General features: G+C 46.7%; 2 protein-coding genes across 2 annotated transcripts; both read right to left on the minus strand.

Moving 5' to 3' along the window:
• Positions 1-6,264: 6,264 nt before the first annotated feature.
• On the minus strand, positions 6,265-10,690 carry LOC116909037 (keratin, type I cuticular Ha3-I). Its single transcript, XM_032912518.1, has 7 exons — positions 10,340-10,690; positions 9,292-9,374; positions 8,634-8,790; positions 7,116-7,277; positions 6,898-7,023; positions 6,564-6,784; positions 6,265-6,382 (listed from the first exon to the last, which is right to left on the minus strand). The coding sequence occupies exons 1-7, from the start codon at positions 10,685-10,687 to the stop codon at positions 6,265-6,267; spliced, it is 1,215 nt and encodes a 404-aa protein (XP_032768409.1). The 5' UTR covers positions 10,688-10,690.
• Positions 10,691-19,114: 8,424 nt separating this feature from the next.
• Positions 19,115-25,010, minus strand: LOC116908984 (keratin, type I cuticular Ha3-II). The gene is made up of 7 exons (XM_032912455.1): positions 24,660-25,010; positions 22,887-22,969; positions 21,872-22,028; positions 20,907-21,068; positions 20,691-20,816; positions 20,291-20,511; positions 19,115-19,559 (listed from the first exon to the last, which is right to left on the minus strand). Exons 1-7 carry the CDS (start codon positions 25,005-25,007, stop codon positions 19,442-19,444), a joined length of 1,215 nt encoding a protein of 404 aa, XP_032768346.1. The 5' UTR covers positions 25,008-25,010; the 3' UTR covers positions 19,115-19,441.
• Between the last annotated feature and the right edge of the window lie 880 nt (positions 25,011-25,890).

Genomic DNA, 25,890 nt, shown 5'->3' on the forward strand with positions numbered 1-25,890 from the left:
GTGTGTGTGTGTGTGTGTAAGTACACCACTAAATGTACTTTCCAAGATTTTCTAAAGAAAACTTTCTATAACGCACTCTGCAGGACAGTAGACCCCAGCTGCCTGTGTCCACTGGACACTTGAAATGCCTCTCGTGGTGGAGAAACTGAATTTTTATCTTCGTCTAGAGGTAACACGTTTATATTGAATGACCACCCACATGCACACGGAGCCGGTAGCAAAGGCAAACATTATTTCAGATAGATGGTAAGCGGGGATGTTTGAAATAACCCCCATGCTACAAACAACTAAATGCGCTTTTTGTTTCTAAGTCTAAATCGTTTTAAAGGCATCAGGGAACAGGCAACGTAGTGTGTGTACTGAGCAGTTGTCAGGAGAAGAGAAGTGCTCAGAAAGCCGAACTGATGAACATGGAGACGGCCTCTCCCCTGGGGCGTTTTCAGAACTTGGAAAACTTGAATTTCAACCTTTCTGACCTCTCAGGGAGGTAGAAACCACAAAGTCTTAGAATTGCCTTAAGCGGAAACACCTCTGTGACCATGAAGCTAGGTCTGCAAAGAACCACAGCCTTGCAGAATGATGGACGGGAAATAGGCTCCACCCACCGACGCCGACACCGAAGGACCGGAGGAAAGCTGTCTAACCGTTTGCCTGCATGGTCCACCAAGTTCCCTGACTGTTCAGAGGCCCCAGCTGGTGGTATCCGAATGTCCTGGCAAAAAATGAATGCTGATCCTTTTGGAGAGACACAGCACTATCTGCTTCAGCAAACGCCACAAATAACAGCCCCAGAGGAAGCACATAGAGCGGCCGTTACTCAACTATTCCTGTCTGTCTGTTCTCTCAGGCTTTCCAAAGCGTGACAGGAATGTGCTCAAGTTCTGCTTGCTTTGGAACTAGGTCTGACCAAGGGACCTTCTTCAGCTAACAATGTAAATAGCAGTGAGGAGGGTTAATTTCCAGACCAAAGCTTCAGGCGGCAATGCACTTTTCTCCTCCCATTTGAAGCTAGTATGTGGAAGGTCACATAGAGTTGGAGCCACAGCCAGCCTGAGTTTCTCCAACTAGATTTTAAAATGAAAAACATTGAGAGAACTAGAAGTATGGCTCAGTGGTTAAGAGCTCTGGCTGTTTTCCCAGAGGACCTGGGTTCCATTTTCAGCACCTACATAGCTGCTCAAAATCCATTTGAAACTCTAGTGGGGGGTGGGGGGGAGTGCGCGGGATGGGCGGGGTGGTGGTGTCCATCGCCCTCTGGTGGCCTCCACGGGTACTGCACACACCCGTTGCCATTGCCTGCACATAGGCAAAACACATGCAGAAAATAAAAACAGATACGTTTTAAAGAACGTTGAGGAGTTTCCTGACTTTCACACACATTTTTATTTCAATTTTCTCTTGTCATTAACATTATTAATAGATAAATGAATCCTATGTACATACGTGCATGCATGCATACACACACACATTGTAGTTTTATAAATGAATATACAAATCCAAGCTTTTTGGCTTTGGTTTTGGTTTGGTTTCTTTTACATCTTGTTAGATCCATGAGCAGATAGTTTTCAATGTTTAATGGAGTGTGCAGTTCACACAAGATTGCTTATTATCAGTTAATTCAGCAGAGTGCTCACTAAACAAGAAGATAGCCTTGATCACACCCTGGCTCTCTCTATTAGAATCTAAACCTTTCTTTAATGCACAGCTCACGAGCTATTGTTGCATTCGGCCAACTCTAGTTCAAATGCCCCTCGAGTCTTACGTCTAACCACAGAAACCCCATCCTGGAGAAGGTCGGTAGGGACAAACATGAAGGGATGAAGCCGGGAGGAGCCATGAGCCACACAGGCCTCTTCCCTTAATCATTTGATGAACTGGAGGCAGGGGCACTGGTACAAACCCAGTCATTTTGTGGCCAAATCACTTAAGTTCTTAATTTCTCCTTTGCGGCAAGCTTCGTTCAAAAGACCTCTGCAACTCTGTTCTTGTCACCGACGTGCTTTCAAAAGCAAGTTCCGTGCCTAATCCTGTCCGAGGTTGTTAACACGGCAAAGCCGTTCCTCCTTCAAACAATACAGTGCCAAGATGAAAAGGAGGCGGCTGTTAACCTGGGAAAGCCATTCCTCCTTCAAAGAGCACAGTGCCAAGGTGAAAAGGAGGAGGGAGTGTCCCACAGGCTGTGGGTACAGCTCTGAGAGATGAGAGTGGAAAGAAATAGGAAGATGGCAGTGGTAGAGAGGGCTGCAGCACTGGTAAAGTAAAACCGCAATTTACAAATTTCCAAGACAAAGGACAACTTTCTTCTCCTTGTGCTTCCTGCTTTTCCACCTTCTCTTCCCCCTCCCTTCCTCCCACTCATCCCCCAACTCCTTCCCCTCTTCCTCCCTGTGGTCCTCCCTCCTTCTCTTCCTTCCTGTCCTCTCTCTCTTCCTCCTTCCCCCTCTATTTTTCCTTCTTTTCTTTCCTCCCACACCAGCCACAGAGCAGAATCTCAAACTGATTTCCATGCACAGGAATCAAACAGACGTAAGGTCTCCTTCATTTCTGATTTTGTTTTGTTTTCTGATGGCTTGTGTCTTTTTTTTTTTTTTTTTTTTGGCTTTTGTTTTGTTTCATTTTCTGAGACAGGATCTCACAAAAACCCCTGCTGACCTCAAACTCCATAGGGGAAGACGACCTTGAACTTCTGATCCTCCTGCCTCCACTTTTCTGAGCGCTGGGGTTGCAGTAAAGACTACCAAGCCTATCCTTTGCCGTGCTTAAATCAAACTTCCGGCAGCGGCCCGTTAAGAAGGTGTCCTACACTCTGAACTACATCCCTACCCCAGTCACTGTTTAAAAAAAAACCTTCCCTTGCATCCAAACGCTGACTGAAACTCAGCGCATCGTATTGCCAGGATTCTGGATTCTTACTCAACTGATCCCCAAACCAAGGAATCTCTCGACTCCCACCTGTCCACCAGCCATGTCTCTGCATTTAGAACTGGAGATGAGCCGCCTTGGGGTTACTGCTAATTAGACATGGAGTGTGGCCAAGAGCGGCCTTGATGCTTTCTTGTTTATCATCTCCCTCGCCCCCATAGAACACCTTTCTCAGAAGGATTTCACTCTGGGTAGAGATGCTCTCTACTCCTTGCCACATGGCCTGCGGGAGCCACTCCCAATGGGACTTCTGCCTTCTCTGGACGTTTAGCCACAGACCACACACATCTCTCCTTCCCTGGCACCATTGTTCACTTATCACATTCTTTCTTTTTCCTTATTCTTTTGTCCATGTGTTTGTGCAAGCACGCGTATGTGTGTTCACATGGAGGTACCCGTGCACATGGGTTGTGTGCAAGCACATGAAGGATCAAGGTTGATGTCTCAGGAGACTTCTGGGACCACGTTTCCACTTTATTCTTTGGAGGAAGGGCCTCTTGATCAACCCCACATCTCACCAGCATACAGCTCATCTCACTAGAGACCTTGCTCTGGAGATGCGATCCCCATCTTCCTGGTGCCAGAGCTATAGGTAGGCGGCCATGCCCACCGAGCCTTTACGGGGGCTCTGGAGATCCAAATTCCTATCCTATTGCTTTTGAGGTGAGCATTTTAACCACTGAGCATCTACACAGCCCACTGAGCTATCTTCCCAGCCTTTCACATCTTTCCCTACTATCTGCAGCCAGCCACACCCTACAACCAACCAACAATGTATCCAATATGGAAAGATAGGAAAATGAGACACAAATATGCAACATTTTTACCAGGCCTTCGGTGTTAAACTTAACTGTTGCATTCTTGAATGAAGAATAGGCATAGGATTATTTTCAGCTATCACGAGTGAAAAAAAAATTACCTTGACATTGACACTGATAGACCCGTGCTTTGCTTCTGTTCTCTTAGGATGATTCTGATGATCATCATTATTGACAATACCACATGTACTGATCATAGAAATGTCCTCCTAACACAACAACACACACACACACATATACACATACACACATGCATGCACACACACCACACACACACACCACACACACACACACACACACACACACACACACACACACACACACACACACACACACACACACACACACACACACACACACACACACACACACACACACACACACACACACACACACAGTGGGGAGGATAAAGATACAAGAGGAAAAAATTAAACAGTAAGGTGGGTTTTTTTTTATTACTATTCTTTCTTTCTATAACTCAAGAATTGAGGCTCAGAGAGGAAATATAACACACTAGGAACAAAGACTAAGACAGTTATAATTAAAGGCTGAAAGGGAAACATCATTTTCAAACCCTAAATCTGGGAGAGGGAAGCTTACATTTTTATCACCTTTTAGTCACTTTTTAATTTTCAAACATCTACATTCCTATCTGTCATGCCCTAAACCTTTAATAGCAACATATGGAGGCCACCACCAACCTTCCTGGTCCTTTGTGTGAAGCCATTTGCATCCAAGCTGAATGCTCCAACCACGGCGAGGCACAAGTCTTAATTTCTTATGCACGTGTCTGTGAGGACCCCATAAGGCCCTTTAGCCTTTACATTTCAGACAGATGATTATCCTTGTATGTTTTTAAAAACCATGAGAGATTGATACCTCCGCCCATACGCCCACCGTGGGCTCCTACGAACCAGGTGAGCCTCGCCCTTCTGCCTGGCTGGCCCATGACATTGTCAAGGTGTTAGTGTGAGTTTCGTAATGACCAGGGGCACGCTACATCTTGATCCTATCTTCTGGTAGTTGGAGCAATTCATGTGATTTCTGGTACCCTTATCTTACTCTCCTCTCACGGATGGAAATGTGAGCAGTTGTTCACGTCAGTGATTCCTTTTCGGATCAAAACAACTTGACTTGTAGCTGTCATCACCACCTCAGAGACTTCAATCTGAATGTTCTGGGAACCTGTCTCCTACTCAACCACCAAAACAGCCTTTAAAGGTGATACCACTTAATCCAGCCTTAGACTCTCCTGGAGCGCTTCTCGTACTTGAAATAAAATCAGGGGGCTGAGGACAGCTGTGTCTGTCATGTGCTTGCTGGTTTGCATTGGAATCCCTAAGACCCACATACAAAGCCGGATGCAGTGGAGTCTGCAAACCCAGCACTGGGAGATGGGGGAGGCAGGAGGATCCTGGGACTTGCAGGCCCACGAGTCTAGTCAACTGGTGAGCCCTACGTTCACTGGCAGACCCTGTCTCAAATAACATGGACAGTGACAGAGGAAGGTGTCTAGTGTCAACTTCTGGCTTCCTTACATGCGCATGTTCACACACACACACACACACATACACACCACATATCACACATACCATGTACACATACACATACCACACACACACACACACACACACACACACACACACACACACACACACACACACACACACACACACACACACGAGTAAATAAATAAATAATCAGTTTCTCCCAGAACCAATGACCCCTGCACACCCCCAGCCAACCACTCCCCACTCTGCGCTGCTGCAGGCACACTGCTCCCCTCCCCCCATGCTCCAAAGGTACAGCTTTGTTCCCTCCCTTAATCCCTGCTGTCTCCCTGGAAGATTCTTTCCCTCTGGATGTCCCCTCTCTAGTTTCAGGTCTCAACACAAATGTCATCTACTGGCAAACCTTGGCCACAGTCACTAACACCACCTAGACCTGAATCCAACTCCTCTCTCTGTTCTCTTAATGCGGGTCTGGCCATGGGTGACCTCAGAGAGAGGCTTTTCCCTTGAAGGAAATCACAAGCCATATATGGGGGGTGACTGGACCTTTCACCTAGTGGGGAAAAAACTGGTTACCATTGAGTGAAACCGACAATACAGATTTTTTTTTAAGCCAGAATAAGAATTTATTGGGAAGACAAAGGATTTGTATTGTCTTTAAAAGACAAAAAGTGTAACAAAAAAAGGTTACACCCACTCATGTTCTGCTTCAAAAGCATGCCAGCCAGATCCCCACACTCAACGGAATTATTTACAAATCACAGTCAGGTGTTTTAGTAAAGCGAAACATTGCGTATGTAAATATGGCTTTGTGTGAGTAGATGGTACTCGACCCTACCATAGATTCCTCCAAAGACAGACTTTGCATCTCCTCAAACCAGAAAATACATCATGGACTGGAACTGACCCTAAGAACCGGTCTGTCTTTGTCCAGTGTGGTCACTTTTTAAGGTCTTGAGATGGTGGAGTTAAGGTGCAACTGGTATCTTTGTCCCCTTCTGGCGATGGTATCTTTACCGCACGAAAGTGTTGCAAGGTCCACACCGAGGTCTTGTGACACAAGGGTTAGAGACACAGGGCCCGATGGGCTTATCGCATGCATTGGTTGTGGCACAGGGATTGCAGGGGAGCCTGAAAACCAGAAATTATTGGAGCAAGTTAGGGCAGAGTGAGTTCAACATATAGGAAGACACTAAAAACAGTCAGATTAGCACCCTTCCTTTGGATGTCTCGAGGTAAAAGTGTGAAGGAATAAGTTAAGTCCCACCAAGAAAACAACTCACCCAAGGAAAAGTCATTCAGCCATACTCACTTGCAGTCCTCGCTCTCCAGCAGGCCCCTGTACGTATTGATCTCACACTCCAGCCTGGCCCGGATGTCCAGCAGCACCTGGTACTCCTGGTTCTGACGCTCCAGGTCAGCCCGGATCTCACCAAGCTGGGACTCCACGTTGGTGATCAGGCACTGCACCTGGGATAGCTGGGAGCTGTAGCGAGCCTCACTCTCTGTCAGGGTGTTCTCCAGAGAGTTTCTCTGTGGGGGAGAAGACAGAGCTGTGTCAGAGAGAGAGTGTGGCCCCAAGGACACCCCATTGACTCTGCCTCCCCACTCCACACTGCCCAGCAGCAGGTCTGGACACTACACACCAGGTTGTGCTGGGCCTGCAGCTCGATCTCCAGGGCATTGACTGTGCGTCTCAGCTCGATGATCTCGGCCTGGCAGGACTGCAGCTGCTCTGAGCTGGACACCACCTGCTTGTTCAGCTCCTCAGTCTGCAAGAGGCAAGGGGAGGGACAGGATCAGACCCTGCCCTACAGTCCTGGGGGATACTCGGTTCCTGAGTGACCATGAGCTCAGTGCCCACCTGTGTGGTGAACCATTCCTCCACTTCCCGGCGGTTGGTTTCCACCAGGGCCTCGTACTGGCACCTGGTCTCATTGAGCACACGGTTCAGGTCCACAGTGGGAGCAGCATCCACCTCCACGTTGAGGCGGTCTCCAAGCTGGCAGCGCAGGGTGTTGACTTCCTGGTGTGGGAAAGTGGGAAATTCAAAATATCACAAAGGACCTTGAGGCTCTCCATGAGAGAATGCAGTTGGGTGCCTGGTGCATTGAATCACTCCACAATCTCCATTCTGTTCTTTCCCAGCGTCCTTTTCCCTATGGCCACTGACTAACTGATTCCCCTTCCAGCCCATACCTCATTCTGCCCTTCATGCTAAACATAACACTTTTTATTCAGAAGGATAGTGCGGTTTCGTATCAGAGCTGAGACATGGCAACCATTTAAATTCTTCTCCCTAAAAGGCTAGTTCAGAGGTCTTGCTGAAATATCTCACCATATCTGTAAGTGTTTTTCTCCTTAAGCTTGGACAAAGTTTGACCACAAAGAAAACAAAGCGAATGTCTCCACATTTTACTATTGACCTCTTTGTGGAGCCAACGGAACTTGGTTCTGGGCTTAGGTGGCCATCAGACAGATTTAAATTACATCTTATCTTTAACACTCCCATATAACTTCTAGAAACATGTAGAACAATGGTTCTCAACCTTCCTAATGCTGCGATCCTTTAATACGGTTCCTCAGGTTTCGGTGACCTCCCCCCCCCAAGCATAAAATTGATTTTCATTGCTACTTCATAACTGTAATTATGCTACTGTTATAAATCATAATGTAAATGTTTGATATTTCCGGTGGTCTTATTTGATCCCTCTAAGAGGGTTATTTAACAACCCTCCCCCCAAGGGGTCGCCACCAAAAGGTTGAGAACCACTGTTCTAGAATCTTTAAACTGCTCATTTCCCCCACACCCCTCTGAAGCTCTCAAGTGCTTAGCACAAATTTGGTGCATATCAAACTCTTGGTTAGCATTGACTCACTACATACAGAGTTCTAGCACGTGTAGTTTACAACCCTATGTGTCCTGGGTGGTGGTGACTGACGAACACATTGTTCTGTGTTTCCTCCAAGCAGCACAAACAGCAGAATTTTGTATGGCAGTGAAGGACCACACCCTGAAGTGTTTTCTGAGTCCATCTCAGCCCACTTGTTGGGCATCCTAAGCCTCCCTGCCCTTTGCCGTTCAAAGCAGAGAATCATAGTCTGCAATGGTGTCCACACACACTCTCCCAGCAGCTGCCTTAGCTCTGACCTTTCCCCATTACTGACTGAGCTAGCCAACTTCTTTTATTCTTGTTCCTGCCTCTGGCTGAAAATCCTAATCTCCTATCACGATTAGTCATTCTCTACAAATCCATTTTTGTTTGGAGAACGGCTTTCTGAGCTAATTGAGCCTCAACCCACAGGCTCTCCCGACAGCCTGTGGCAGTTAAAGACGTGTCCTGGCCGGTCCGACCGTGCGCTTCTCTTTGGGAAACTTCACCTGTTCATGGTTCTGCTTGAGACACAGCAGCTCCTCCTTCAGGGACTCCACCTGAGCCTCCAGGTCAGACTTGCAGAGGGTCAGCTCGTCCAGGATCCTGCGCAGGCCGTTAATGTCTGACTCCACCAGCTGCCTCAGAGAGAGCTCTGTCTCATACCTACAATCACAGGAGAATCAGGGACAGACTGTAGGAACGGGCCTAGCCCCAACTCTGCTTTGGTTTGCTTCGTTGGATAACTAGGAATGACAGATACGAGTTTTTATAACTGTCTCCTTCTACTTAAGCTGTCAAGGTCCAGAAGTAGATCCTGCAGGGAAGTGCATGCTAATGACTTACACAAAGACAGTGGATCTGAGGAGATAAGAGTTTGTACACTTCCGAGACTTCCAGGATGAATGTATTCCCACATTCTCGTGACTGAGTTTTGCACACAGTAGAGAACTATGCTAGTCACAGACATATAGTTTGATGGTATTGAGGTTGGGACTGGAGATGTTATTCTACAAAGGGGAAGAGGGAAGAGGAGGGAGTGTGGATCTTGGAGAAACTACTAGGGGAAATCTTGATCAACATTGGCCTGTGTGAACAACAGAGGAAGGGGAGGGAGAGAAGAGAGGTGGAAACCAGCAACGACGCCCCACCGGTCCACCCACTCACTTGGTCCTGAAGTCATCAGAGGCCAGCTTGGCATTGTCGACCTGCACAACCAGCCTGGCGTTCTCAGATTTGCCACACAAGATCTAGAGATCATAAAACATGGTATAATGAGCAGTGGGGTGGCTCTTTACATCAAGAGAAATCCTGTCGATTTGTTTACATGGAAACATCAGAATTTTAAAAAAGACATATCATGTTTCATGTCTGTTAAATGCTGTGTACAATAAATGCTCAAAAATTATCTGAGGGACCAAATCTGGAGGCAGGCATGCAAATACACAAAGGAGCATCAGAAGATGATCTTATTTTTCCCCTTTCTTAATAAGAAATATCAAGTAGCTGATACAAAAAAACAATTTGCGTTTGTTTAAAACAACTGATATTTGGTTGGAAAGGCTCTAAAAGCTAAAAAATATTCCATAACTTAATAAACGTTCAGTCAAATTGGCAAGATGAAGACGTAAAGCAGCAAGCGCAGGGGCCTAGGCAATGGGGGTTGTTCCGTTCTCCAGGTCATCCTCGATGGCTTGGGACCATGTCTATTTAGTGTCTAATATTTCTGGGTTTGGCCAAATACTCTGATTCCCCACTGGACATGGTGCACTGAGAGAACCCCATGGGCATGAGATCAGAGTAGTAAGGTGCCCAGAAGAGGTCCACCAGAGGTCAGAGCATCACCATGCCAACCAAGTTAATAAAGAAAAAATAATGGTCCTTCCTACTACGTGACTTCCTCCTTCAGCTCAGTCCTTTTCTCTTACTTCAATTCTTCAATACTTTCAGAGCTCAGAAACACCCACAGGCCACTCTTAACCATTGTCGGGAGTTCTCTAAACTCCTATGACTTCCACTGAGTCTAATTTCTGACAAGATTCGAAACTAACAGTCTCCTGTCTGCAAACAGAAGAGTCCACAAGAAAAACATGCTTAAAGAGCTGGAAGTGTGGCTATCGAATTTTCCACCACACCAAGAGGTCATGTCAATTCTGTCTCACGCATTCTCCTGTCAACTTCCTTCTAGAAATGCTACGGTTGGCCATCCCCTCACCTTCTGCTGCAGCTCCTCGATGGTCCTGAAGTAGGCCTGGTAGGCGGGACACACCAGGGGGTCCTGCTGCTGGCTCCTCTCCTGGATCCTGCTTTCCAGCTCTGCATTCTCTCTCTCCAGCTGCCTCACCTTCTCCATATAGGAGGCCAGGCGGTCATTCAGGAACTGCATGGTCTCCTTCTCATTGCCATTGAAGGAGCCCTCACAGAACCAATTGCAGTTGCCCACATTGGCGGGGATGTTGCAAGCCCCGGGCAGGGTGCAGCCATGGCAGCTGGGGGGCACGCAGGGCCTGGAGGAGCAGCTGGTGCGGCAGCTCAGGGCGGGCAGACAGCAGTTGTATGGCATGGTGCTGGAAGGTAAGGTGCCTGGATGAAGATGCGGTGTGAATCCTCCAAGCCTCAGAGCTCTGAGTCCCCTTCCTCTGATGAGCATTTATACTCACTCCAAAGAGGGTGTGGACATATAAGTTGACCTCTCTTTTTTTTTTCTTTTGGCTTTGCTCATTTAGTGATGGTCAAAGGCCTCCCCATTCATTTGCTGTGTTTCCTCAGAACATTCCCTCACCTCATAAAAGGCTTTACTTGGGCTTCTCCCTCAGTCAGGACTCCTTGCCATGCTGTACATCATGAGGTAAGAGCTTGGTGGTAGGACTTCAAAGGATAGGTCTCATGAAAGGCCCAGCCTTCATTAGTAGGGTGTGGTAGGTCAAGGGTCAGTGCTGCTACTCCGTGAGGGCCCTGACACTTGAGTGAGCCACTGGTCCTGCTCGATGAAACAGAGAAGCAGAATTCTTCCTATATCCAATTTCCAAATGTCAGAGCCACAGTTTTCAAAACAAAAAATCAGGGGCTAAGACATCCTAGCTTCTTTGTGACCCTACTTGTAGATACCATCCCCCAAGACAGCACTAGCCTCATGGCCTGCCAGGCAAGGTACTAGACACTTCGAGGAGTGGAAGGTGGACAAGTGCTACAGACAGAGGGAACTCCCACTTGCTGGAAGCCTGTACAGTTCCCAGACAGTCCAGGTTGGCATTTTTATCACAAATCTTGGACCTTCCCAACCCTCAATAGGAATCTTCAAGGCAAATGCTTGAACACAGCAGAACCAAGTGTCGCAGGTAGAAGGTGGTTACAAGTCTAGCATCAGCTTCTGTTTTTTATCATTTTGCACTGCAACTATACAAAGAGCCCAGCTTCCATCTGAACCTCTTTGGTCAGGTCTTATCTCCTCTCTGAGCACTCCTTTTTGCTCAACTTTGAGCATGACTTTGTCCTGACTTGTACCTTTATCTCTGTTTGAGCTTCTGACAGAAAGGACAGGGCTCAATTCATCTTTGAGCCCCAGTTCTAGGACCTTGCTACGTGATGAACACATTGAGTGAGTGTGGGCCAAATAGATGAAGGCATGAACAAGAAGTAAATATCCGAAGCAGGAGGTGACAAGTAACATAGAGAGGTTTGCAAGTTGGGAAAAGCAAGCATCGTCCAGATTGCAGGATCACAGACATGGATCTGTGCTGGGATGCAGTGCAATGTGCTGTCTAAGAAACAGAGGGAGAAAAAATAGGAAGTCCAGGTGAGATTTGGGGCATGCACCATAACACAGCAAGAAAATTCAGCACGGTAGAGGAACCCAAGTAAGTGAAGCGAAGGGAAATGGTAGAAGACAAAGCTGCTAATGAGGCGAGAGTCATATATATCTACCAGTCCTCCAGGGAAGACTTGGACCACCCTGGTATCAACATCCATGTGAGATTGGGGTATGACAAAAGTTTTAAGGCACCATTTCAACAAATGGTTACCATTTCCTGTATAAAAAGCTAGAAGCAGACAGACCAGCAAGGAGGTTGTTGTAGCAGTCCAGGCAAGCAGCAAAAGGGGACAAAGGGAGTCAAAGGATAGAGTTCACAGGAGGGATGTTAACCACAGATGTGGGCATGGTTGGGGTAGAAGTGTGAGAAGTATAGAGATGGGCAAAGGGGAAAGAATATAGAGAGAAAAGCAAGAGCTGAGGGCCAGACTTTGGAAATTCCAGAGAAGTGGAGACAAAGGGAGAAACAATGAAAAGAGTGAGTTTATGTCAGCACTGATGAGCAGGGAGAAGAGCTTATGAAAGAAGAGGCCATGCAGGCCAGCGAGATGGGTGTCAGGAAGGGGCTCGCTACGCAAGCATGAAGATCATTCAGATCCCCAGCACCTACATTTGAAGGCAGGTACAGAAGCACACAGCTGTAATCACAACAGTGGAAAGATAGATACGGAAGCGCTCTGAAGCTCTCTGAAGCTCTCTGGACAGCTAGCCTAGTCAGTCGGTGAGCTCCAGGTGCAATGAAAGACTCTGTCTCAAAAACTAGGGTGGAAAACAACTGAGGAAGGGACCCAACACTGACCTCTGGCCCATACACACATGTACAGAGAGAGAGAGAGAGAGAGAAAGAGAGAGAGAGAGAGAGACAGAGACAGAGACAGAGAATGGAATGCACCGTGTGAGAACGTCCAAGTACACCCGCAAGATCATGCACAATCAGGACCACGGAGAGGGTGTCAGGTAGACGGAAAAGTTGTCAGGACCTTCCTAGTGTCACACTGGTATGCCTACTGTGTATAAGACCCGTGTCTATAGAGTAATATCCACACTAAACTTCAGTAAACTGAGTTTTCACACATGCAGAGGTAAGACGTCCATTCCTTAGAGAACGTCCTCCCTTCTACATTTGTACACTTGATGATAAAGCGTATGAGCTTCGGTCCCAGGGAATCAGAGTTTTACACAATGGTTGGACCTTGAAAGATAATTGCCCTTGAAGCAGTTCAGAGATGCTTCGCTTGTTTGAACTCCATGACTCATAACAGTTTGTGACTTAGGAACAGTCATCCGAGAGGCACAACAGTGTAGACTGCCCGTGTGTAAGACACCGCCTCGGCTCTGTGAAGAAGAGCGTGATTTGAGATCCGGTCATTTAGCTCAAGAGCAAGGCATCATCCAGGCAGGACTTCCCACTGTCCTCACAGCAGAGGACAAAGTGCAGCTCAGGGAGAGATGCTCTCCAACAGATCCGAGCTGTTCAGCTACAGCTGCACCTCAACTGCCACCTTCTCACGTAGACCCTAAATGCCAAAATGGTCCAAAGAGAGGAGATCTTGGAACAAAGGGATGTCAGGGTCTTGTGACCTTCTTGTCAACGTGGCCCTTGTTTACCAATGGGGAAACTGAGGCTCAGAATAGATAAATGGTTGTTCCGGATCCTATCATTAGAACCTAATCAGCCCACTGATCCTTACTGCATTCCCAGCCCCATCACCATGCTGCAGAAATGATGGAAAATTTTCAAAAGAGTCTGACCTGACATTTCCTGGAACCAGAAATCAAATGTACAGGGGGACTTCAAAGGCCACCAGTATCCATTGTTATGGTCTGTTGATGAATTAAGGATGCACTAACAGAATCTAGCAATACGAGATTTCCTTGACATCCCCTTGGTTTTAAATGTTCTTTTTAAGTTGACAATATATTTCTCGCATATAAATGTCGGTGCAGCCATATCCTAGCCGGCCTAGAACTACATCTAATCAGTCAGAAGTAACTTAGAATGGTAATTGGTACCACTCCCCAGCAGTACACGTAACTCTCTCCACAAACAAAATTTTAATAAATATTAGTAGCTGGTGAGTCAATAAGATTGCCCAGCAGGGAAAGGCACCGCAATTATTTGTCAACTGTGTTTTTATTAAGATTCACTCTGCAGGCCTTCACAGAATTTCAGGAGTCTTCGCTCTGGGTTTTAGCCTGGGTTTTCTCTTCTTCCCGATGGCAAACTCACTTGTATACAATTGAAAGGATCTCTAACTAGTTTTTGCAGGTGTCTGGAGTTGGTTGCTCATTTTGTTGGATTTCTGGCAGAGTGTTCTGCGTATCCTTGTATTAAGATGTAGAATATACGTTTCCACGCCCACCATTTTTTCTTTCTTTTTTTATGTGTTCGGGCGTGATTTTATGAGTCAAAGTACTATTAGCTTTAATGACTGGCTACTATTTTTAATAAATCCAAATATCTTTGTTTAAATTGCATTTACTGAGGCCAGTGAAATGGCTGAGTGGATAAAGCTTTGCTGCCAAGGCCTAAGGCCCAACCCGGGAACCCACATGTTGGAAGAAGAGAAGTGACTCCATATGTCATCGTTTGACCTCCCCATGTGCGCAGTGGCCTGTGAACCCACATGAGTACACACACACACACACACACACACACACACACACACACACACACACTCAAATTATTTACTTCTAAAACAAAAAAAATTAAAGCTAAATCTAATTTAAAATAAATACTAAAACATCCTTATTTCTAAAAGACTAGCATCAATTTTAAAGCCCAACAGACTTATTAAACATTAGATTAAATAGAGGTGGAAGGATAATAACTGAATTAGAAATCACAGATGAAGAAATCGTCAGCCTACAGCACAAACAGGTCTAAAAGCAGAAACATTGAAGAGGAAATGAGAGAGAACCAAGATCTGCAAGATCTGCAGAAAGGAGTCCAGAATGATGTTACAAAGAACTCAAGGATAGTCTTCCTTCTGGAAGACATTTGTTAAGCCATTCAGAATTGGTAAAGAAAATCAACATCCTTAATGGAAAGGTTTACAAAAAAAAAATACTAAAACGCATAGACTCAAAATGCTCATAGAAATGTTGTGAGAGCATCAAGGGATTTTAGCGTCTGAATGCCCTTGTTTAGCCCCGTTGTGAGAGAATCGGGAGAGTCCAGTGTCTGAATAAGGGACTGTGCCTGTTCTTCACAGTTCTGCTTTCCCTAAGCATCGTGGGCCTGGCATTGAGTGGCAGTCCCAATTCATCTCAGCAGCCAAGACACATCAGCAAATTCTATTCTTCACAACTTGACCCTTCCTTAACCCACCACCAGTTTCCTACACATTGGACCCAGGCAGGATGGCCAAGGAATGGTCCACCCCTTCTCCCTCCCATACCTCAAGGTGGTGGATAAGATACCCTCATGGATACAACCTAGACGGTATTATAGTTAAACTAGTCACCTTGGTGGGATTTACAATTGTGATAGAAACAAATCTCTAGGCATGTGTGTGAAGAATTACCTAGATTAAGTTAAATGAGTTGAAAAGACTTTCCACTGGCGTAGTTGCATGCACTGGGACCCTAGGCTGAATAAAAAGAGGACAGAAGATGGGACACAACTATTCATCACGGTCTGTTTCCTCACTGGGAAAACAAGGTCTCTCGCTACATTCTGCCCTTGCCACATCCCTTCTCTTTGCCACGATGAGCTGCCCCTCTGGAACTATTCGTCAAAACTATTCCATCCTCAAGTTACCTTTGTAGAGTAATTTGTCACAGCAAGTTATACAGGCACAATGCAGATGACAATAACCCGCAACTGACTTTAAATTTCAACACAAGGCCCAACAAAGTCCCAGCTAGCTGAGGCCTAGCTATTGGCAAGCTGGCTCAAAAATTCACGTGGGAATGGAGTCAAATCACCGAAGTAATCTTCAAAAGAGAACAGAGCACTGGAGGAGTCACACGTGCTGGCTTTAAACCTTCCCGCAAAGCTCTTCAGTGTGGGTTCCAGTGAGACTAATAGAGGAAAGACGCTGCTTTTGATGAGCAGTGTCTAAGTAACGGGGCATCCACACGCAGAAAAGTGGAGCTCGGCCTTTGGTCACTCCACACAGAAACACACCTTTAAAGGAGCAGAGAGTCTGCCGTGGCTACTCTTTCCTACAAGCGCAGTACTCGTGAGGTCGAAGGAAGATGCTAAGTTTGAGTCCTGACTAGGATACACAGAAGATCCTGTCTCGGAGGCTAACAGTACGAACTCCGGGGGGGGGGGTAGAAAATGTGAGGATAAGGTAGGAGGAAGCCTTCTCATTCTTGGGTTTGGAAAGAAAGTTTCTTGTCAGGCACAGCGGGCGCGCGCCTTTAATCCTTTAATCCCAGCCCTCAGGAGGAGGCAGAGGCAGGTGGATCTCTGTGAGCTCAAGGCCAGCCTGGTCTACATAGTAAGTTCCAGGACAGTCAGAGCTACACAGGGAGACCTGTGAAGTAAAAAAATAAATAAACGAACAAAAAGAAATATTTTTAACATATGTCACAAATATCACAAGTGATAAAAGTAAAAGGGGGGGGACGCCAGAGGGGACACCAGAGATGATGTAGCAATTGAGATCACTTCCTGCTCTTCCGGAGAACCCCAAATCAGCTCCCAGCTCCCACCTCAGGAGGCTCACAACCACCTGAATTCCAACTCTAGAGGATCTGACACCCACTTCTAGCTTCTACAAGCACCTGCATTCATACATGAGTGCTTGTATGCACACGTGCGCATGTGCATACACGCATGAATACACACACACGATTGAAAATAATTTAAAATTGTTCTAAGTAAAATTAGATGGAGTTCAAGATTCCTGTAAATTAGATTGGACTTCAGGATTCGAAACTCTTCTGTAGCAAACAGACTTTGTGTCCTCCAAGAAAGTGAGAAAGGGAAATGGTTTTGACAGGAAGGACATGAATAAATCATCTGCTGGATGTGCGTCCTGTGTCCCGACCTTTAAAAGTCCACCCACGACTTAAAAGAGAAGTGAGCCAGGCTTCAAAGCCGAGGCAATGGATCTGAGTAAACACATCTCCGAAGATCTGCAAACAGCCTGCACACACATGAGAAGAAGGGTGATCCCGTGAATCATCACAGCAATGCAAACCAAAACCACAGCGAATGCTACTTCGCGTGCACTGGGATGACCTGTGTTTCTGTTGTTGTTGTTTTGCAATATGGAAAAACGCAGGTGTTTGTGGGAACCTGCAGAGGCTGGAGGCCTCTCCTTCAGTCAGGGAGAATGTCAACTAGCACAGAGACAGGTCTAGCAACCACTCAGCTTTCGGAGTGTGCAGTTATGACATAACCTAGCAATTTTATTCCCGTGTACCTATACCCAAAGTAGCTGAAAATATATGCCCAACCAGGGGTGGTAAGTCGCATAGGAAGCCCCAGGACTTGGAAGTTTGAGGCAATAGAATGGCCATGAGTTGGAGGCCAGCCTAAGCTATACAGTGAGTGCCGAGCAGCCAAGGCTGCAGGATAACACTCTGTCTCAAAAATAACAAATATGGTGTGAGGAGGTGCCTCCTTGGTAGGGCACTTGCTAAGTGAGAATCTGAGTTCGGATCCCCAGCACCCACATAAAGCAGCTGGAGGTTGGCTCGTGCTTGGAATCCCAGAACTAGGATGTATAAACAGAAGGATTCCAGACTGTCACTGGCCAGTCTAAGCCAATCAGCAGGCTCTAGGTTCAACAAGAGACCATGTCTTCAGAAATAAAATGGAGAGCAAAAGAAAACAGGCAGCACTGTCTTCTGCATTCCATAAGTGCACATATGGGCTGCATACCTCTGTGTGAGCGTGCATGAGCACGCACACACACACACACACACACACACACACACACACACACACGCACGTGCCACAAACATACACAAAGCACACATCACACACAGAAAGAAGGAAGAGGGAGGGAGAGAGGGGGAAAAAAGCATGTCCACCCTAAAACTTGAACACAAAGATGTAAGGCAATGCTATCTTAGAATCAAAAAAGAATGAAAAAAATCCTGAAGTGCAATATTCACAGTACATGTTGCTTGCTAGAGGATGGGTGAATCTAAAGACACAATTTATACAAAAGAAGCTAATCACAGAGTATCATGTGTCTATCCTGTGTATCTACTCATATTGTTACCGGACTTGGGGTCACAGCCAGCCTGTGTGACAATAAGCCAATTTCAACCACCCATCTTCAGTAAAACCCACAAAAACAGCCACATCGCTAGAAAAAAGCAAAAGAAAGATTCATTCAATGTCCACACTGGAAAGAGAAACAAGGAGATCCAATAATGTACCCCAAGACTTTCTTTGGGGTTCTGAAGCCCAAATTTAAGTAGAGGTCTGGTATTAGACACATCTAGGTGGTGTGGGTCAAAGTGTAGTCCTACCCATTACCCATCTCTGTTTTGGTTCTACTCTTCCGCAAGAAAGCTCTGACAAGTGTAAACCTCTTCCAAGAGAGAAAAGATTCCCCTCTGGCTTTAGGATCTCTCTTTTCTCAGCGTGAGATTCCTGGGGAATTCTAATTCCTAAGGCCTACGGATCAAAGTGAAAGACACACGTGACGGTGTAGAGTTTGAGATACCTAGAGTGGGTAAATCTACAGACACAGTGCTATGGGTTCAGGTTAATGCTTGCATTATGGGTCTCCAAATTGCACAAGGATCCTGCATGTGAGATGCTGAGGGTCCCTGCCCCAGCTGGTTCTAATTAGTAAACAAAGTTGCCAGCAGCCCATAGCTGTGCAGGGAGTCAGAGACAGGACGCAAGGGAATCACGGGAAGAAGAGGGATTGAGTGGTGCAATGGTGGGGAAGCGGAGGGACCAGGCTTGAGGACAGAGAAACAGAGAGACTGCCAACATGTAAGGGTCAAAGATTGTGGCCCAGGAAGGCTACAGGCCTCGGTCTGGTGGAATATAGGTTTTAGTAATAATTCAGGAATATTGGAGGGGAGAGTGTTCTGCCGTTTAGTGCGAGCCTACATGGATGCTGGCACTAACTGTCTGATGAACATTAGGACAGGGTTGGTTAAACTATCAAGCCCCCTTCTGCATTCATGTGTCTTCATAAGAGTCCCACAGAGAACAAACACTCTGAAAAAAGATGAATACAAGGGAAACTCATATCTGTTTGCAAGAGGAAAATTTATTAGGTTTTTGGAAAACTGCAAGAAAGGGTAGAAGAAGCAGCAAGAACCACAAAATACCTTGTGTGGCCCCTACACAGCTCAGACCTCTTAAACTACCAGAACAGGAGCGGGGGTGATCACAGAGAAGCCCTGGATGAAGATGGTCCAGTGGGCCTGGACTCGGAAACAGACCACAGCACTAGGGCCTTTGTTCTTCTTCCAGACCATGATCCCTAAGGTGCTGGATGTGGATTCAAAGAGGCTGAGCTGATCCACCAGCTTCCTTTCTGACTTCATGCAATCCTCCTGCTGGCCTCGGGGTATTTAGCAGCCAAAGGTACCGCAGGGTCCACATCGGGGGCGTGTGACACAAGGATTTGTGACACAGGGTCCAATGGGCTTGTCACAGGCATTGGTGGTGGCACAGGGGTTGCAGGGCAGCCTAGAACACAGGATCATTAGAGTCAGCATGAGAAAGTGAGTTCTTGGAAAGCAGAGTTGCCTAAAGGCAAGAAGCCCATTCCCTTATTTACAGAGCACGCTTTGTTCCGTTCACTCCCTCTACAGAGTTCAGAGACAGTCATAGAAGAGAATTACAATACTAGCAATGGAGTCCAGCCTTCTGAATAACACAGGGGAGTCACTTTGACCTCTAAGCCTCTACCTCCAACCTAGAAACCCGGATTGGTGATATCCACCCCATGGATGCAAACTTTGCAAGAGAATCGTGCTTCTAAATAGGCTGCCTGAGCTGGCACGTGGCCTGATCTACTGTGTGTTGAGCCCTCTCCTTAAAGATGCTCGAATGCACTAGAAGATTGCCTTATTGGATTAAGTTCCTTCTCTCAGGTGATTTTTAACAAGAGTTTAAAAAAAAAAAAAAAAACAGTGGACCTGGAGTTTTAGTTTAATCAAACAATGGTCGCCTGAGTTTTCTATCTCCTTTGCATGTCAGAACTCATCCAGGAAGACACAGCAGTCAAAGAATCGCCAATGGGGAATACAGTCACCTTGTCACTATCTTCCAGACAGAAAAATATCTTTAGCCCAGTTAGTACTGACAAGTACCTTATACTGGTCTCTAGAGATATCCTGGTATCTGAACTTCACTTGCAAGGTCCCTGTATTGTTCTTAAGGCACTCTGAGTGTGCCTCATGGTGCCAGCAACTCACTTGCAGTCCTCGTTCTCCAGCAGACCTCTGTATGTGTTGATCTCACACTCCAGCCGGGCCCGGATGTCCAGCAGCACCTGGTACTCCTGGTTCTGACGCTCCAGGTCAGCCCGGATCTCACCAAGCTGGGACTCCACGTTGGTGATCAGGCACTGCACCTGGGATAGCTGGGAGCTATAGCGAGCCTCACTCTCTGTCAGGGTGTTCTCCAGAGAGTTTCTCTGTGGGGGAGAAGACAAAGGCTGTCACAGAGCTGTTCCCTCTCAAGGGAAAGCATAGCTTTCCAAAGAAGTCACAGGCTTCAAGAGATAAGGAGAGAGAGAGTGTGACCCCAAGGACACCCCATTGACTCTGCCTCCCCACTCCACACTGCCCAGCAGCAGGTCTGGACACTACACACCAGGTTGTGCTGGGCCTGCAGCTCGATCTCCAGGGCATTGACTGTGCGTCTCAGCTCGATGATCTCGGCCTGGCAGGACTGCAGCTGCTCTGAGCTGGACACCACCTGCTTGTTCAGCTCCTCAGTCTGCAAGAGGCAAGGGGAGGGACAGGATCAGACCCTGCCCTACAGTCCTGGGGGACTCGGTTCCTGAGTGACCATGAGCTCAGTGCCCACCTGTGTGGTGAACCATTCCTCCACTTCCCGGCGGTTGGTTTCCACCAGAGCCTCGTACTGACACCTGGTCTCATTGAGCACACGGTTCAGGTCCACAGTGGGAGCAGCGTCCACCTCCACATTGAGGCGGTCTCCAAGCTGGCAGCGCAGGGTGTTGACTTCCTGGTGGGGAAGGCAAAGAATGGACCTCAGAACTAAGGAGACCTTTGGACTTTAAGAAGCACACACAGGGCACACTTTTTAAAGGATGAATGCGAAAGGGTTTGAAAGGATGGATGTCTCTAAGAGGCGAGTTGACTGTAGACACAATTTTGAGGAAAGAGACTATTTTAGCACTGACTTGAAGTTATAAAACCTGAGTCCAGTTTATGTACATCACACCTGGTGACTCTGTCTGAGGTCCTTCCCTCATCTATGTATGAAGATTCTTGGTTAAGTTGTTGCCAATATTTCTTGGGACTCCAAGATTCTATCATTTCCTTCTGATTTTGCATTTGTTGTCTGCTAAGCCCAGTGTGACAAGTGATTTTTAATTGTTGCTACTTGAATATGAAGAAACACAGGTTAATGGTGTCCACTCATTCTGTGTCCTCTGATAGCATATCCTGCCTGTTAGAACTAGTCTCCCACGTTTTCCCCATCCATCTATCTACACACCCAACCATCCATCTACTAGCTTGGAGTCCATTCGCCTAGACTTTGCAAAGCACAAAAACACTCTCTTTTCTAAACCTAACCATTGATTTCAAAACTATTCAGAAAACAACAAAATTCGTGTGAGTCTAGGGCCGTACTTCTTCCTGGGAAAGAGATCAGCTTGGGCCTATCACTCAGTCATCTCTCAGCTTTCCTTTGAGCAACTAAGAAAGACGTTGCTTTAATCTAGCCCACCAAGGCTTCCCTTCCCCTGCTCAGGAATCGTGGGACCCTCAGTATTGAGATGTTGGTAGCTGGGACTTTCTTACCTCCTCGTGGTTCTGCTTGAGACACAGCAGCTCCTGCTTCAGGGACTCCACCTGAGCCTCCAGGTCAGACTTGCAGAGGGTCAGCTCATCCAGGATCCTACGCAGGCCGTTGATGTCTGACTCCACCAGCTGCCTCAGAGAGAGCTCCGACTCATACCTGCACACATGGACAAGGCAGAAGGCATCAAAGAGGAAACATTTCTGTTTGGATAACCTGGTCAAACTCGTCCTACTCTGAGGCCAGTCCATTTTAAGTGTTGTAAAAGAACAGCATCACTGTGGTAAGTTGGGTGTCCTGTCTGTGTGTGGTTCCATTCGCCATTCACTACAATTGTCCTAGGAATCCACTCACAAGTTGCTGTCAAGGAAGCATAGCCTTCACCTTCTTGAATTGCTACCCTTCCTAGTTCTACTACAATATATCTCCCTTCCTTTCCAACTGCACTGAGAGTCATGAAATTCAAAGTCCCTCAGATAGAGCCTTGCATTAAATGGCTGGGGATGGATTCATTACCCTCCCTGAGCCTTGTTTGTAAAATGAAGACAGAACTAAAACTTCATCGTGTTGGCCTGAAGATGAAGGAGCTATATGAGTGAAATCCTATTATTAACTCTATAAAATATCAAAATAGTATTATGAGCACAATCATACCTGAAAATACTGATAATTTGCTGAAAAAAGGGGGGCTTTTGCCTTCTATTTTTTATGGCTTAATACTCCTTTTGGATGCATTGGTAACAACTAATGTGTTTGGTAAGGCCAATATAAAAGTCACTTTTGAAGGCAGAGTGTTGAGTTCAAAAGGGTAAAGAATGAATGGTCTCTTACACTTCTTCAAGCTGAACTTGAAGCACAGACCCCTCAGCTGTCAGTGAAGAGACCTTGGCTTTTAATCTAACTCTAACCCAAGTCGCAATAGCACTTGTGAGCTCTCTGGCAATCCTCAGAACAAAGAGCCATCACTTTGCAATTTGCCTTCTCCTTGGGCTGTTCTGGTCACTACGGGTGTCTTACTTGGTCCTGAAGTCATCAGCAGCCAGCTTGGCGTTGTCAGTCTGCACCACCAGCCTGGCGTTCTCGGACTTGCCACAGAGAATCTGCAGAGGATTGATTGTGACACGAGATACATTATTTCTTCCCAATCGCTCCAGTATCCTTTCAGATCTTCGCATCGGTGGTAAAGCAGGCCTCAAAGTGCTGGGGTAGAATGTAACACGGATGCCGGAAAGGAAGCGTGTGCTTTGAGTGCCAGTGTTCTTTCACACACAGCCAGTGAGCGCAGTCATGATTTCCACTCTTCTAGGGCTGTATCTAGACTTCCTGTAGGAACTGAGTCTGCTGGGTGATCAAGCCTCAGGTCATGTGACCAGTGTTCCCTGTACACTTAGAATGGAGAGCATCCCTGGGATACTAAAATTAGGCACATCCCAGACATACAGGATGAGTTCCTTATCCTCTCACACCTCCTCTGTTGGAACCCTGTTGTCCCCTGTCTCCTGGCACCATGCATGTGCTATAGGTAAAACGTCTGTTCCCTGTAGAAGACCCATCCCTTCCTTTCCCAGAGTTCATGGGTGACCACGCCTCCCATGTACACTTTTCCCACAGCAGGACTTACCTTTGCTGTGCTTGCTCTCCCCCAGATCTCTCTACCCTACTAGGCTGTGCTCGCCTGCTGATGCGAGAATCTCTTACTCAGCATTTTACCCCTACCCCAACCCTAGAACCTTGCCTAATGCTCACCAAATGCGAGTTAAACAAATAAGGACACTCGAATCATACTACTCCTTTCTGACGTTTACTTTGTCAGGACTACAGGACGGTGGACAGACAGTTCCCTCCAGGAAACAATGGCTTACACAGTCTGATATAAACTCCTACTCATTGGGGTCTGGGAGACAGTTCTGTTGGTAAAGTGCTTGCTTTGCAAAATGAGGGCCCAAGTTCACTCCCTAGAACTAAAGTTTAAAAAAAAAAATGTATAATCCCAAACAGAGCCCTGTGGCTTGATAGCTAGCCTACTTGACAAGTCCAAGCCAATGGGTCTCTCGTTTCAGAAAAAAATTGGTGGACGACACTTAGGCTATCCTCTGACCTACACACACAGACACACACACACACACACACACACACACACACACACACACACACCCCAATCCCTGCTTGTCATTCAAACTACTGCTCTGATACCGACATTTTGCGAAGCCTCCCATATCCCACCTTTATGTGGGCTCTACTCCTGTCTGTCCTGTATGCCATTTGCCTACATAGTGTCCTAGTGAATGGTGTGTGTGAGTGTGTGTGTGTGTGTGTGTGTGAGTGTGTGTGTGTGTGTGTGTGTGTGTGTTAGTGTGTGTTAGTGGAGCTCCTGGTTTACCAAAACTGTCTTTTACTACACTTGCTACAAGTTTAAAATGCTTTAACTATTTGAGGACTCGTATAGAAATCCTTTAGCTCAAAAAGCTAACTCAGGTGCATAGTACTTTCTAATGTTATAATTGGTCCTAGAGCAAGAAAGAAACATCATAAGAAACTTTTTTTAAAAAAATGACTTATTCTAGTTTGGGACAAGCATGTTAGGATACTCTGGCTAATTGGGCACTAATGCTGAATCCAGATACTTCCATTATGGTGATTGACTCACAAATGGATTTCCAAAACCTTCTCACTTCAGACCCGGGATATGCCAACATTAGCTATAAACACCCTCAGCCCTGTTCAGATTGTACTATGTTCAACTTGAATAAATAACTGACTCAACTGTCACTACGATGCCCACCCTCTCACCTTCTGCTGCAGCTCCTCAATGGTCCTGAAGTAGGCCTGGTAGGCGGGGCACACCAGGGGGTCCTGCTGCTGGCTCCTCTCCTGGATCCTGCTTTCCAGCTCTGCATTCTCTCTCTCCAGCTGCCTCACCTTCTCCATATAGGAGGCCAGGCGGTCATTCAGGAACTGCATGGTCTCCTTCTCATTGCCATTGAAGGAGCCCTCACAGAACCAATTGCAGTTGCCCACATTGGCGGGGATGTTGCAGGCCCCGGGCAGGGTGCAGCCATGGCAGCTGGGGGGCACGCAGGGCCTGGAGGAGCAGCTGGTGCGGCAGCTCAGGGCGGGCAGGCAGCAGTTGTATGACATGGTACTGGAGGGAGCAGGTTTACAAGAGTCAGCTTCTAGGCCTGATATCCTGTGTCTGGTAGAAGACCTGGTCCTCTTTGGAGCTTTATATCCTGTCAGTGGTGGGTGTGGTGACCACGTAAAACATTACCCTCCTTTTGCGCCCATTACCAATTTCCCATTTGTTATTTAGCCACCTCGCATGAGTCCTTTGGCTCATAAAATGTTTTACTTTGGCTTCCTGCTATGTCAGGACTCCTCGCCTAATCATGCTGGTTAGTGAAGAAAGAGCTTCATGGTTTGGCTTCAAAGTAACCAACTTTGCCAACTGTAGCACTTGTTCGCTGGCCATTAAGTTACAGTGGCTTCTGGCCCCAGATCTGGAGTGCTTCTGATTGCTTTCTCCTAAGCTTTGGAAAGCTCTGTGCCTTGTTCAGCTCATCCCTAGTGAAGAGTCTGTGAGGAAACTGTCTGAGCATCTCCTTGGAAACCCAAATGGTTGGTAGCGAATCCCAAAAGCCAACATCAGAAAACACAATCCAGCTCAGTATCATATCATCCAAGTGGGTAGAGACGATGTTAACCTCTTCCTACAGGGAGTCTTTGGGGCTTCATCTGTGCCATCGTGTCCACATAGGGATAATTCGAGGGTAGTTATTACACACAGTGTAATACAGTATTTGCCTGCATATACCCTGGCTGTAATCGGCTTCTACTTGCCTGAGTGCCCACTTTGCACCAGACACTGAGTTCTCTAGATACCTCATATCCGTCAATTCCTTTGGGAACCACAGAACCCTCTAAGAGTTTGTAAGGTAGCCTTGGAGTTTTCCCAAGATCCTACAGGAACACCAGGATGGAACAAAGATCGAAAGCAGACTTCCCTAATTCCGGTGGTCCTATT

Source organism: Rattus rattus, chromosome 9 (assembly GCF_011064425.1).
Source record: "Rattus rattus isolate New Zealand chromosome 9, Rrattus_CSIRO_v1, whole genome shotgun sequence".
Classification (NCBI taxonomy): Eukaryota; Metazoa; Chordata; class Mammalia; order Rodentia; family Muridae; genus Rattus; species Rattus rattus.

Bases quoted from the DNA above. Each gene is read 5' to 3' on its own strand.
- LOC116909037 (XM_032912518.1), bottom strand. From the start codon at position 10,687: ATGCCATACAACTGCTGTCTGCCCGCCCTGAGCTGCCGCACCAGCTGC. The intron at 8,791-9,291 runs GTGAGTGGGTGG...CTGTGATTGTAG, and splicing joins TCTGATGACTTCAGGACCAA to GTATGAGACAGAGCTCTCTC. The intron at 7,278-8,633 runs GTGAAGTTTCCC...TTCCCACACCAG, and splicing joins TCAAGCAGAACCATGAACAG to GAAGTCAACACCCTGCGCTG.
- LOC116908984 (XM_032912455.1), bottom strand. From the start codon at position 25,007: ATGTCATACAACTGCTGCCTGCCCGCCCTGAGCTGCCGCACCAGCTGC. The intron at 21,069-21,871 runs GTAAGAAAGTCC...CTTCCCCACCAG, and splicing joins TCAAGCAGAACCACGAGGAG to GAAGTCAACACCCTGCGCTG. The intron at 20,512-20,690 runs GTGTGTAGTGTC...TCTCCCCCACAG, and splicing joins TGCAGGCCCAGCACAACCTG to AGAAACTCTCTGGAGAACAC.